The sequence below is a fragment of the Vicia villosa genome, linkage group LG7 (genome assembly GCF_029867415.1).
Source record: "Vicia villosa cultivar HV-30 ecotype Madison, WI linkage group LG7, Vvil1.0, whole genome shotgun sequence".
Taxonomy (NCBI): Eukaryota; Viridiplantae; Streptophyta; class Magnoliopsida; order Fabales; family Fabaceae; genus Vicia; species Vicia villosa.
Window position 1 is genome coordinate 101,294,569 of NC_081186.1, and position 14,737 is coordinate 101,309,305.

At 33.4% G+C, this 14,737-nt stretch overlaps 1 protein-coding gene and 1 long non-coding RNA gene across 8 annotated transcripts; one reads left to right on the forward strand and one right to left on the reverse strand.

The window, feature by feature from the left end:
* The first annotated feature begins 1,630 nt into the window (after positions 1-1,630).
* LOC131616200 (protein transport protein SEC23 C-like) lies at positions 1,631-11,440 on the forward strand. Of its 6 annotated transcripts, none has more exons than XM_058887468.1 (9): positions 1,631-1,764; positions 3,540-3,640; positions 4,494-4,562; positions 4,763-4,924; positions 8,138-8,213; positions 8,311-8,486; positions 8,578-8,659; positions 8,965-9,042; positions 9,996-10,245. In XM_058887468.1, the coding sequence occupies exons 4-9, from the start codon at positions 4,854-4,856 to the stop codon at positions 10,152-10,154; spliced, it is 642 nt and encodes a 213-aa protein (XP_058743451.1). In that variant the 5' UTR covers positions 1,631-1,764; positions 3,540-3,640; positions 4,494-4,562; positions 4,763-4,853; the 3' UTR covers positions 10,155-10,245. The 6 variants fall into 6 exon arrangements, with proteins under 6 accessions (XP_058743451.1, XP_058743453.1, XP_058743452.1 ...); XM_058887470.1 differs by lacking the exon at positions 1,631-1,764 and adding an exon at positions 10,998-11,440 and having other exon boundaries at positions 3,197-3,640; positions 9,996-10,100; XM_058887469.1 differs by lacking the exon at positions 1,631-1,764 and having other exon boundaries at positions 3,198-3,640; positions 4,489-4,562.
* Positions 10,496-13,208, reverse strand: LOC131616203 (uncharacterized). Of its 2 annotated transcripts, XR_009288067.1 has the most exons (3): positions 13,038-13,208; positions 10,806-10,976; positions 10,496-10,739 (listed from the first exon to the last, which is right to left on the reverse strand). It is a non-coding gene; the product is annotated as an uncharacterized LOC131616203 (long non-coding RNA). The 2 variants fall into 2 exon arrangements; XR_009288066.1 differs by lacking the exon at positions 13,038-13,208 and having other exon boundaries at positions 10,806-11,014.
* Between the last annotated feature and the right edge of the window lie 1,529 nt (positions 13,209-14,737).

Sequence of the window (14,737 nt, forward strand, 5' to 3'; positions counted from 1 at the left end):
AAGTTGTTCTAAAAGCATTTAGGCGATGGCCGTTAAGCCTTTGTTTGAATGTTTGCATCTCATTAAGGACTTCTCAAAACTCGAGTCGTTTCAATCTCTTTCACCACCCAAGAGGGGTTTGTACGTACTTGTACAAGTTGCTCTTTCAAGCATTTAGGCGATGGCCGTTAAGCCTTTGTTTGAATGCTTGTATCCCATTAAATACTTCATCAAGCTCGATTTATCAAATGCTCTTTCAAGTATTTTAGGCGATGGCCGTTAAGCCATTGTTTAAATGCTTGAATTCCACTTTTTTCACAAAACAATTTCAGTTCAAAACTCATCTTCTTTTTGCCCAAAGTCAAATCTCGCCCAAGTGCGAACCACATCCAATAACTCATCTTTTCCGCCCAAGTGCGATTAGACCCATCAAGATTAACCAACAAATTCGTAGTTCCTTAGAACTACAATCGCTCTGATTCTTCCATTGAAGATATGTAGGCACAAGACTCAAATGTCTTGGCGAGCACACTAATAAAAAATATAATTTCGTAGCCTGAACTACGAACGCTCTGACTTTCCCCTTTGGGAATACGTAGGCACAAGACTCGAATGTCTTGGCGAGCTCAATAATAAAAAACCCAAATCCCGTTTCTTTCTTGTCCATATATTAATAAAGAACGCAAGTAGATAATAAGCTAACAATGAATCACAAGATTAACTAAATGGGTCCCATCGAGTACGATGGAGGTAAGGGGTGCTAATACCTTCCCCTTACCTAACCGACTCCCGAACCCAAATTTGGTTGCGAAGACCATCTTTGTCCATTTCACCTCATTTGTGGGTTTTATCAATATTTTCCCTTTCCCATTGGAATAAATAAAAGTTGGTGCCGACTCTGTTCGATACAATTTTGTGGCGATGATTTTTTGACCCGCGACATCGCCCAAGTGCGAATCTCTTTAACCGCCCAAGAGGGATTTGTACATACTTGTGCAAATTGCTCTTTGAAGCATTTAGGCGATGACCGTTAAGCCTTTGTTTGAATGCTTGAATTCCATTAAACTTTCATTGCCCAAGTGCAAGCACCCAATTCAAAAACTCATCTGGTAATGGTTGATGGAGTAAATGATAATGTCTATAATTAATATTTTGATTTTTGTGTTTTGGTTGAAACTTAGCTATGTTCAATCTGATAAGAACTTAAGAAGTCTGATCATTGTCTTTTATTTCGGGTTTCTGTATACTTGTCACATAGACTCCTGTTGTTTTAGTGACTCATGATATTGTCAAATTGATGCATGTTTTTTGAATTCTTTCTCGGAAGACCGGTCATTTATAATTTTTAGTGGTATCAAGTTATGCTTACGAAATAATGATTTGCAAATAATTTATTGTGAAAAATAATCTCACTTGATGTGCATGCCATTTTCTTATCTACACTGTGTTCAGTAATTTCTCCTGTTTTTAATAAAGCTGCATTATTAATGTCAATATATGCTCCAGTAATATTTTTTTTGTTGCAAATGATTCTATTGATTATTTTTCTCTTTTATTAGATATGACATGTTTATGCTTTTAATTATGCCTTTTCCAAGCTGGAAAATATCGTGGTACATGCTTTACTGGTTCTTATTTGCTTTCTAGCCAGAGACATTTCAAAAATTTCGCCGACGTTGTGAAGGGCCCAGACGTGACACGGCCTACCCTACAAATTACACTCCATGTCAATATGTGAGAATATCTTGTTTGCGAGGAAATCCCATTGCTATTTTCTTTGTTCAGGTATACCATTATTTCTTTTCCATATTTACTCTTCATCATTTGTTATTGTTCTGAAGTTAAATTCTGTAGTAACTGTAATGTTAGAATAGGTTAAATAAGATAGCAAGTAATGTTAAATAAGATAGTAAATGTTAAGAGTCCCACGTCAGATAATATATGGCCTAAACATGTCTTTATAAGTGGGGGCAATCCTCACCTTACAAGCCGGTTTTGTAGGGTTTAGTTAGGCCTAACCACATTTCTTAACATGGTATCAGACAAACCGGTTTTGTAGGGTTGAGTTAGGGCTTAAATGCTGTCATGTAAATTTAAAGAATTATGTTTGATCTCAATTCTCTTTCCTCTATTTGGATAGAAGCATGGTTCTGGACAGAGCATTATGGCGAAAGTTGATCAAGGAGACCGACCCCGCGTAGTTAGAAAGGTATACGGGACCTGGAATATTAGTATGACTAAGAGACCGACCCCGCATTAGGTTAATATTTTTGGCCAATTTATTATTCAAATGTCAGTTATTCAGAGTAATGTCTTCTCTTTTTTCCTTGATTCTATCTTTTCCCTATAATATCATCATCATTAAAGTTTGGAGAAAAGGAAATTCCAATAGATTTTGGATCTCTAGTTTTGTAAGGAAGTTTAGCGGGAACAATGAAAACAAACAAGATAGGGTTAATTATTATTATTTTTTTAAAATTTGGAAATATAGAATTCATTTTTGAAATATTACTGTTGAAATAATTGATTCTGCAACAATCAATGTTAAAGAAATTGATTTCTGTCTCGGAATCTTATTTCAAGATGACTTAGAGCTTAGAGGTGATTTTTCTGGGATGGTTAAATAAAATCCCTTTTAAAGTATATATATAAGCATGATTTTAAATATTTGGCATTTTTCACACCAGAGTGGTAGAGATATTCCTTTTTAGATTTCATTTGGATAATATTTTGGGTGTTCGAAATCAATTATATGCTGAGTAGAGTTTATTTTAACATAAGTGAAAATGTTTTCGATATTCTGTTGAGCAGAATTAATCTAGGTGTGAAAAATGTCAAATATTTAAAATCATGCTTATAGATATACTTTAAAAGGGATTTTATTTAACCATCCCAGAAAAATCACCTCTAAGCTCTAACTCATCTTGAAATATGATTCCCAGACAGAAATCAATTTCTTTAACGTTGATTGTTGCAGAATCAATTATTTCAACAATAATATTTCAAAAATGAATTCTAAATTTCCAAATTTTAATAAAATAATAATAATTAATCCTATCTTGTTTGTATTCTTCTTTTCATTGTCCCCACTAAACTTTCTTAGAAAACTAGAGATCCAAAATCTATTGTAATTTCCTTTTCCCCAAACTTTAGTGATGATGATATTACATGGAAAAAGATGGAATCAAGGAAAAGAGAGAAGACATTACTCTGAATAACTGACATTTGAATGATAAGTTGACCAAAAATATTAACCTAATACTCTTAGTCATACTAATATTCCAGGCCCAATATATGTTTGTAATTAACTACGCTGAACAACAAAATAACATGGCTAATACAACAACAACATCCTAGCCTTATCCCATTAAGCGGGGTCGGCCACCTTGATCAACTTTCGCCATAATGCTCTATCCAGAACCATGCTTCTATCCAAATCGTTAATCTTGAGATCTTTCTTAATAACTTATCTTATAGTCTTTCTAGCTCTTCTTCTTCCTCCAGTGGTATGATTTCTCTCCATCTGATCTACTCTCCTTACTAGTTATATAAAATTGCAGACAGACCTTGCAAGCTTTCTAGATGATCCTGAATATCGCCTACGATTTCTTGCCATGCTAACGGGTCCTTTTTATCCCATTCTTCATGTTGCGAATGGAAGGTTTGTTTGCTTTTTATATCCTCTTCATATCCAATTATTTGTCACCCGCGGGAAGTTTTATTTGGTTTGGATTTGTTTTTATTAATAATAATTCCTGATATTGGTTTGATATTCTTGACTAATGTCATGTACGATCATTACTTTTAGCAATGAAATATTCTGTTACATACAAACACAACGAGTATATGTGTTGAAATATTCTTTTAGCAATGAAACTCTAACACTATGTATGGGTCAGTAGATTTGCAAATGAGAAAAATAAGAAAGTGATAGATAGCAGAGAAATAGGGAGAGAATTTTTATGGATGGGATCTAGACCTAGCAAAAAAATCTCGCATCTACGTACTGCATTTGCTTTTGCATTGCACCATGAACTGCATGATAGTGAAGTGCAATTAGATTGCCATAAATGAGTATTTAAGAACTAGTAACTAGAGGTGCATAAAGAGAGACATGAAGAGTAACTAAATAAAGGTAATCTATATCTTAACTTATTGGTTGACAGTTGAAATTGCATAATTTTAGAAGGAAAATGTGGAAACTTGTTTCAACAACGAAAGTTATCTGAGACACTTATCAACTACATGTATTTAAATTCCAGTCACAGAATAAATTTGTCATTTGTTATTTTTAGTTGTTTCTTTCTACTCATTCAAATAAGTGAAGAAAAGTTTTAGTAAATATTTTTTCCTACTTATATTCATCAAAACAACTTAGATTTTATCTTCTATTTCACTTCTCTTTTATTTATCTCTTTCATATTACTCTCTTCCATGTTTCTTTTGGCACCCTCAGATCCCTTAGATCAGCATCAGTATTGATTCAAGTTTTCTCTGCAATTTGGTCAGGACAGTTCAGAATTTCTATGGTTGCTAGCAAAGTTTGCGGTTTTGTTTCGTGTTTGTGTTATTGGTTTTTTACGGTAAGCTAACGGTTTCAACATAGTTTCGAGTTGTGCTATGATAATGATTGGCCTCTATTTTATGAGTGCCTACATCAAGGGAATGTATTTGATTGTTTATTGACTTTTACTGATATCATGGGCAAAAATGATTTCCATCTTATTTGATTACTTGACGATACTCTAGTGTATCTGTCCTTACGAACTTATGTATCATATAGATTGTATCCAGACAACTTTCTGAACCAATTCGCTCCCACAAGGACCTGGATAAAGATTCTGTGCCACATTACCATAAATGTGTGAAATTCTATGATGGGCTTTCGAAGCAGCCTGTACATCAAGGTCATGTGCTGGATCTTTTTGCTTGTGCTCTTGATCAGGTAAATTGGAATTCACTTCTTCAGTTCTTTCCTTACTCCAATTTATCTAAGTTTTTCAAAGTAGTTTATGTTGAAATTTTGTATGCATTTTTAATCTTAATTCACTAACTTAGTAACATCCTTGGCCTTGCATCTTTTTATTCAATATGAGTGGCTGGATTGAAAATGTATTAACCATAATATGAGTGTATGCCTAACCAACTGCTCCAAATAGTAACAAGAGTTACACGTTACATTTAATCTAACCTCCTCATTTCCACCAAAATCACCAGTGTTATTAACAAGTAACCAAGAGTTGGTCCGAGGAGATGGGGAAATGGGACTACCAAACATTAAAAGAAAGGCAATGTATTCTACAAATAAACAACATAACAATGTCATAAATAACAGGTCTGAAAGACTCTCTTTAGTTTACCGCCAAAATCTTTTCATCTTCTGTTGTTCTTCTGTCTCAGCCTAATCTCAGGTCATGCACCCTTTGAAAGTAGAGTTTCTGAAATTTGACAGTGTCTCTCATCTATTTTTATGACATTCTCAAAGACCAATTAATTATTGAGACTATAGCATAGCTCTACTGTAACTATATAGAATAGCATCAGTATAATTAACTCAGAAAGTTTGTTATGACTGCTGTACAGTGATTGATACCGGTCAGCTTGTCATAGGGTGACCTACTACTGCAGGTTGACACTTGGTTTCTATAAAGCAAGTGATGTAACTGAATTTGTAACTAACTATGTTTTCTAATAATTATCAACAATGTATATAACAAGTATCTTCTCTTTGTACAACTCAAAAGAGAAGAATGACTCATATTCCTATAACTGCGTCATATTGATATTGAATTCTAAAAATAGCAGAGACCATTCATGATAGAAGGTATTCCAAAAAGAATGAACTTTGAGGTATATATGCAAATGCCAAGAGAATCCTATTCTGCAACCTGTGAATCTAAAATAAGAAAAGGGGGTGACTAACAAAGATTCCGTGAGAGCATAATAAACAAAATGAACATGCATATTACAGGTATTTAGCACATAGGCTGCATATTCTCTTTGTTGCAACAAATAGTACCCATTATATCATTCACAATATGAATTCAAATATTCAAAATCAAAGTATATCACTTCAAAAAAATGAACAATTCAATCGCAACCACAATTTCAAACCAATACCTGCTCACAAAAATTATATGTTGGAGGTAGAAAACTAACAACATAGGTGTTGGCACATAAAAACAAATTAAAATCAACATGCTTTTCTCAAAGGAAAAATATTTGAATCAAAATTGCAACTTAGTAAATTTGCTACTCACAATCGTGAAGAATCAACTTTCGATTGGAGCCATCAGAGTAATTTTTGATAGGAATTGTCAAAGTAATTTCCATAGTCTTAGAATTGTGGTTGAGTCGAACTCAACCTTACAAAACCGATTCGTAAGTTGAAAATTGGCCCCACTAATACACATATGTTCAAGCAAATATATTGTCTAATGTGAAACTTTTAACACACGATGTCACGGCTAACACTAAGGCTTGGTGCATGGATATAAATGATAGGTGACCTGATAGCGGAAACCTGATAGCAGGTGATCCAACGGATCATGAACGAGGCACTGATACCATCTTAAAATTGTGGTTAGGCCTAACTCAACCTTACAAAATTGACTTGTGAGGTGAGGATTTCCCCGGCATTTAAACGTATGTTCAGACCATATATTTTCTGATGTGTGAGACAGACCCTCTAATTGTTGCTCTCTCGACTCAATAACAAAAGGGATTCCATGCATATGACCTTTAAACCAATTTACTAGTTTTATGATCAGAAAGTGGTAACCAAACAGAGAGAATTTGAAACATCTGGGTATAATGTTTACAATTTCTTTTCCATGAATGTTTTTATGGCTAACCAATTTTTTTTCGCTCCACCTATCTTCTTTGTTTCAAAGGGATTCTTGATTTTCCTTGCTTGTAACCTTTTCATCAATTAAAGGGATTCTTGATCTTCCTTGCTTGTAATTTCATGGGAAAACTGTTTCAATAATTTTTTATGAAGCCTTAGTGCTGTTTTACATCTTGAGATAATCATGAAATGACACCTCCTACTATCAAGAAATATCCTCTCAAATTCTGAGAACTCTAGTGCCTTTCAGCTTCCTCCTCTGCTTGCTGCTCAGTTCTTGCAGCCCTCTCCCAATCACTTATATTCTTCTTTCCATCCTTCATTTCACCTTCAACCTACCCTTGGAAATGAGAGTTGTAACTCATATTAGTTGATACAAACTGGTATTTTATTAGAAGATGTAGAGAAAAATTACCTAGATTGCATACTAGATTGCATATGCCTAAATACCCAAATCTTTCTCTCAAATGACTCGATATCTTCCCTCTCAACCAACCCTCTTGCTATTTATATTCAGCATGGTCCATCTCTAACAGTTCCCACCTGACTAATGGGGACAATCTACTGTATGCACAAATTTATATTTGTTAGATAAGATACTACTCATTTATATTTGGTAAACAGTACTAGTTACATTCATGTACCAGTGTGTAATTGTGTAAAATTGGAAAACAAGTTGATTTTTGTCAAGACTACAAGTTTTAGGGTTAAGGAATGTATATAAGAGAAAAAGACGGTGAGCTATAATTGGGACAAGATGATTTTGAAGTCGATCACATTTATTTTTTAAACATTCTTGAAGATAGTTTAGAAGATGAAACCATTTTAACGGCATATACACCAGGAAACTAGTCGACAACCATTATAGTAGGATACTATTCCTAATTACTGGAGGATTCTATCTCCTATTTACCTTGTATAACTAACCAAAAAATAATCAAATACTAATGTCAATAGCCACATTAATTTTATGCTACCATTGAGAACAATAATTTTGGAGTTTAAGGAGTATCCCCTAGTAAACACTGGCAAATAGCCACCGACAGATTAGGAGTATCCAAATCAAAGTTGCTGGAAGTAATTCAGTGGTATCTGGATCCAGAAACACTATCTCTGGCTATGAATAAACTAATGAAACTTTGAAAGGTTACATAGTACCTTTTGTCCAAATCTGAAAGATTCCTCATCCCAGAAGCAGAAGCATCCTACCAGGAAACCAGAAACACATGTTTTCTAACTGAAAATAATTAAATCAATAAGCTGAGGGAGAAGCTGATTGGCTCTTAACCTTATTTTATCTTCTTTGTGCAGTGGGATATTTGAGATAAACTGCTCAAAGGACATCAAAGTCCAAGGGATTGTTGGCCCTTGTGCTTCTCTTGAAAAGGTATATCTAGAAGCTTTGTTTTATCTTTTTCATATATGTTAAATTTTCTTTAGCCCCCAACAGAAAAAAATGTTTAGATGCTTCTTTGTATAAGCAGAAAAGCCCATTATGCTCAGATGCTGTTATTGATCAAGGGGGTACTAGTGCATGGAAGATGTGCGGCCTTGACAAATCAACATCACTATGTCTGTTTTTTGACATTGTGAGGAAGGAGACTCCTAACGCTACGATGCAGTCCACAAGCAATCAGTTTTACTTCCAAATCTTGACTTAGTATGAAAACCATCTTAATGTACACCTGCCTGTTGTTGTAATGTAGTTGAAATATTTCTCTTTCTCACTCATCACATATTTTTTGCTTCAGTTATCAGAATAACAGTGGACAAATGAGATTTCGGGTTACAACCCTTTCACGTAGATGGGTTGCTGGGCCAGGAAGTATACAGGTAAGCTCTCATCTAGCACCCTTTGATTCACTAAATTTAATTATTTTGGTATCCATTATTAATACTGCAAAGAAATTCACGTGGGAACTTTATAGCTGGTTTTCTTGGGATGTTTGGAAAACATGGAATCCCTGTCTATCTAAAACTTCGTTGGTTCCTGATGATCCGATGGTAGTGAAGGTTTTATTGGAATAATATTCTAATTTCTTATAACAAATTAATGCTTCATAATATGATTTATCAAGTAACTTCGAGCACATCATTTAAGTCATTTCTGGAATTCAGTTATGTCTAAAATTTTGTAGGACTTGATTTCTGGATTTGATCAAGAAGTAGCTGCTATAGTCATGGCACGTCAAGTGTCATTCAAAATGGAAACAGAGGTGAGTGCTGGATATTTTCTGCACCTTTTGAAATTATATTTTGGATAATTGTATCTCACTCTGCTCCACATATATATTGTAGTTTTTTTGCACTATTTTTCTAACATGTTATACTTAATTGTTATGGATTCTAGTTCGGTAAACTAATTATTCCATTGAAGCATGAGATTTTTCAAAAGAAAAGGGAGATATTACAACATGTATAGTGACGGTTTTTCCATTTTTTTACTCCATTCATGAAAAAGAATAAAGGAATACAGTGAATTGGACTAGTAATTGGTAATTTAATACAATCTCTGCTAGTTAATTTTTATCAGAACTTTGACAATATAACATTGTGAAAGCATATGAGTAGAGGTGAAATCATTTAAATACTTTGGCAGTTTCATTGTTGAGACAAATTGTAGTAATTTATGGGCTTTACTTGATCATTATGATTCTAGATAAGGTTCGGTAAGTTGCCTATGCTTAAGTTTATATTTCAAAATAGGGATGTGTTTGCAGCTTCTACAAGGTTTTACTAAATGTTGCTGACCCTAGGCTTATGCTGGGCACTGGTTTTCAGTTTATTGGGCCTTGTATTAGTTTCTATGACTGTGATTTGTTTGTTTGATGAATGCATCCTGGTAAGAAAGATAAGAATCAAAATCAAGTGAATAAAACATTAATGAATTCAATGTGTAGGCAAGATTATCAGAGAGTATGTTTTTATGTTTGTGAGAAAACTTTTCATTGACTGAGGCTTCACAAAACTATGCAAATTTTGAACTTCTAAAGCACTGGCATATCGGAAAGCCCTTGTAACTTTAAGCATTTAACTATTTGGGGGCATAATTATGGTTTTAATTAGGAAATCCATGCTATGGCCATCTGCTATTAACAACATTGCTAAATGAGTGACCATCTTATCTTCACATTGGCAATTTAGTTAATTTGAGTCAAATATTTTGCAGGCATTTGCTCAGTTGCTTCGAGCTCCTCATGATGATTCAGATTTAATAATGAAAGATAGATTTCCCATGCCTCGCCTAGTGGTTTGTGATCATAATGGATCCCAGGTTACATTCATATACTTTGAAATATCTTGTTTCATATTAGTATTTTTTGTTTAATGTGACTTTGACCAACTATTTTGGCATGTGACATACCTGGGTATAAAGTTTACAATTTCTTTTCCATGAATGTTTTTATGTCAAATTTTTTTCCCTCTACCTTTTCATCAATTAAAGGGATTCTTGATCTTCTTTGCTTGTAATTTCATGGGAAAACTGTTTCAATAATTCATGGGAAAACTGTTTCAATAAATCATCAATTAAACTGTTTTACTAGAGATAATCATGAAATGATCCTACTATCTATAACTTGATTGTCCAGCTTTAATTCATTTTGTCTGAAATCCTTGGCTAATTTCAAGGAGATTATAATCAGTAGGTTAATACCACCCGTGAAATCCTTGGCATTGAACGACGTATTTTATTGGGTTGTTCATAAGTGCTTAAGAAGTTAATATACAAAATGACTTTCTTAAAGACCACCAAGACTAACAGATGTTAATGTGTATACCATTTCTTAAATAACTTTTGTTTGTCCGAAATTGACATCTGTATACCATTTTTTCACAGAGTATACTTCCTTTTTGTATGCGTGAAGTCTTCTTCATCTTCTTCTTCAAATTCTCTTAAAATGTAAATCTCACCCTTCAAAATAAAAATGTTAAAAATTATGATTTTGCATAGGGTTTGTAAAGAATATTAATTTTATACCTTATCTAATGTATCCAAATGTTTGGTTTGTTTCATCACTGCGATTACAGGACACTTGTTTTCCAATATAAACATGACTTTGCTTCCATCTTCTCCATCAAATTCTTCAAAACTTCTGACTCGTGTTATGATGTTTCTTACTTTATTTGAGTTTTTGCCCCTTCTTTTTCTCTGATATATCTTCTCCTACAGGTGTTGGACACTGATGTGTGTCGGGAACTGAGTCACGCTTATTCTTAGAGGTATAAGAGGTGTCGGGAACTGAGTCACGCTTATTCTAAGAGGTATAAGAGGTGTCTGTGCTTAAGAAGTGAATAATTAAGGTATAAACATATGCTATTGTTAAACCAACTGAGTTCTTAGTTAAATGCAAATAATCTGTGAAACAATAAGGAGCCAGGTTACACACCTGTTAATAGCGTACATTCATATTTTTATAGAAATAAGTTTTCGGTCAAATGCATAGAAGTTACAAAAAAGATGAATATCCAATGTATCACATGTTTAATGTGAACATAAATGTTATTATGAATCTAGGTTTTTAACCTAGCATATCAACTTTTTTGATATACCAGAATGCCTCCATAGTTTCTTTCCCTTTTTCATCTAGTTAAGCGACTTTACCCAAGCCTCCATCGCACCATTCAGCTGTTCCTAATCAGCCAGAACTGGATAGTGACCCCTCTGTATCTTTTTCGTCCATGGCCTACGATTAAAACAACATGTTTTTCACTTTTAATTTTAACTTCTTCTTCATCTTCATCTTCATCTTCTTCAAGGGGCCCTTGGAATGTGAATCTCACCCTTCAAAATAAAAATGTTAAAAATTATGATTTTGCATATGGTTTGGTATTCTTTACCAAACCATATGCAAAATCATAACTTTTAACATTTTTATTTTGAAAGGTGAGATTCACATTCCAAGGGCCCCCTTGAAGAAGATGAAGAAGAAGCTGAAGTTAAAATTAAAAATGAAAAACATGTTATTTTAATCGTAGGCCATGGACGAAAAAGATACAGAGGGGTCACTATCCAGTTCTGGCTGATTAGGAACAGCTGAATGGTGCGATGGAGGCTTGGGTAAAGTCGCTTAACTAGATGAAAAAGGGAAAGAAACTATGGAGGCATTCTGGTATATCAAAAAAGTTGATATGCTAGGTTAAAAACCTAGATTCATAATAACATTTTTGTTCACATTAAACATGTGATACATTGGATATTCATCTTTTTTGCAACTTCTATGCATTTAACCGAAAACTTAGTTCTATAAAAACATGAATGTACGCCATTAACAAGTGTGTAACCTGGCTCCTTGTTGTTTCACAGATTATTTGCATTCAACTAAGAACTCAGTTGGTTTAACAATAGCATGTGTTTATACCTTAATTATTCACTTCTTAAACACAGACACCTCTTATACCTCTTAGAATAAGCGTGACTCAGTTCCCGACACACATCAGTGTCCAACACCTGTAGGAGAACCATACGACAAACGTCAAAAAAGTTAGTCAAGTGTCAAAAAAAGTATCAACTAAAAAAATAGATTTTTTTCATTGTTTTGATACTCTTAGGGCTGGACAGCGGTCAGTTTGGGTTGGTTTCGGGCCCAAATCTTAGATCCAGCCTAAACCGTGGTTCCAATCTCAAGGTTCGATTTCGACCAATAAAAATTCGGATTTCATTGGTTTCGGTTAGGCCGGTTTTGCGGTTGAATCGGGTGGATGACATCGGTTTAATATTTATTGGGCCAAACCAATAAAACTCAATTATTCATAGTTATAAACAGATACAAAATTAAAGTTCATAAATTGTATGATAATGAATTGATAAGAATCATCTAGTATAACAAAATTAAAATTAATCATGTATTCACTATAAAAAATAAAATAGTCAAATTAGAGCTGTTGGTGACTTCAAGAAGTTGTTGGTGACATTTTCAATTTTGAATGCTGACTGACTTTGCTTTATACTTGTAGCTGGGAAGAAAAAAAGTTTATAATCTGAGATTAAAGATGAAATGGTATCTAAAAATAATAAATAAATAAAAAAATCAGAACATTATGAAAATAGTTTTAAAAAAATAGAGTTAAGACTTTAAGTTAGTTTACTCCTATTGTTATAGTCATTAATAACAAAAACAAAAAGACAAATTAAGTTGTGAGAACTATTAGTGAACACAGGTTTTTACCTAAAATTTAAAACATAAGCCTAAATGAAACCCTAATTTCTTACCTCTTAGTTTCCATGTGAGTTGAGCAACCAAATCTCTTACCTCTTAGTTTCAATTTCAATGCAAGTTGAGCAATCAGTACCCAAAACAAAATAAAAATAACATTCAGTAATGATAACCAAGAAAACCAAAGAAATTAAATACAAACTAGGATAGAGATGAAAGAAAGAAATCCTACTAGTTACCTTTGATGAAGAATTTAACGATAACGGAGGTAGGGTTTCACGTGATGAAGATGAAAGTTATGTTAACGGGATTTGTTTATTGGGCTTCAAAATAATTTAGTTTAGCCCACCTTCAATGTATATAAAAACACTTTAAAAAGACTACTACTCGGTCGGTTTCAGTTTTATTTGGGTTGGATTCAACCAACCGAACCGCCTTCACCCAAGAGAAACCGGTTAGCAAACCCATTTGACCCGAACACGTAATTGACCCGACCGCTTGCACACGGGTAGCACGGCTCGGACGGATACAGACGGTTATCTTCAAACCTGTCCACCCCTGTATAATCTTTAACCTGCGTCAGAAAAAATATGGGACAACTTTTTGTCCCAAGCACTAGTTATCAAAAAAATATCAAAACATTCTTTTTTTTTTTTTTTACTCTCTTTCTTATTTAATATTTTAATTTATATATAATATTAATATTTTATATATTAAAAAAATATTATAATAAAATTATACTGTGTTTTTCGGTTTATTGACATATATCAAATAAAACAGAGAAAAAAATCTCTATTTATTATTTTTCTTCTCTTCTTATTATTTAATATTTTAATTCAAAAATATTAATAAAAAATATTATATAAGAAATTATATTATTTTGTCTGCCCCATAAACATATTAATTAAAGTAGAATAAAAAAACTATTTCTTCATCTTTTTTCCTCCTTATTATTTAACATTTTGATTCATAAATATTATATTTTATATATCAATAAATAATATTATATTAGAAATTATATTATTTTGTCTGGTGCATAGACTTATCAGGCAAAATCGAGAAAACAGTTGTCCAGTCCAGTAACCATCAAACACAGTACAATACAAAAAGTTATCTTGTATTGTTTTGTACTGTCTAGTACTGTTCTGTCCAGTACTTCATATTTTACAAATCAAACACACCCTTTGAGAATGTTATGGGTTCCAACTCCAAGTCTTAAACTTCTAATGTTTCACTTCACACAAATCAAGTACATAGGGGCCCACTCTTTATGATGCTTCCCTTCCTTCCTCACATGGTTCTTTATGATGCTTCCCTTCCTTCCTCACATGTAATAATAGTGGAAATGGGCATAAGATAAAAGTTTGATGTTCGAGGATTTTGTGTGACAAAGATGAGATGAAAGTTGAAATTATGCAAGGTTATAAATATTAGAGGCACGATTATTGGGACGGTTGAATAGTTAATGGGGTAGAAACTATTTTTAATATGGAATCAATAGAATGATACCTTTGTGAAACCTTGATTTCAAATTCATAACTTCTGATGAATTAGAGGGGCATATTCTTGAAATCGTTGATGCATTGGAGGGGAAGATTGAAAAACATTATTTCAAATTCATAACCGCCGATGAATTGAAGGGGAAAATTCTCGAAACTGGTGATGAATTGGATGGGATGATTGAAAACAGTGGAAAACGGTTTTAGAACTAGACAACCGTCGAAAACCCCAAAACGATGAATTGGAGGGGAAGATT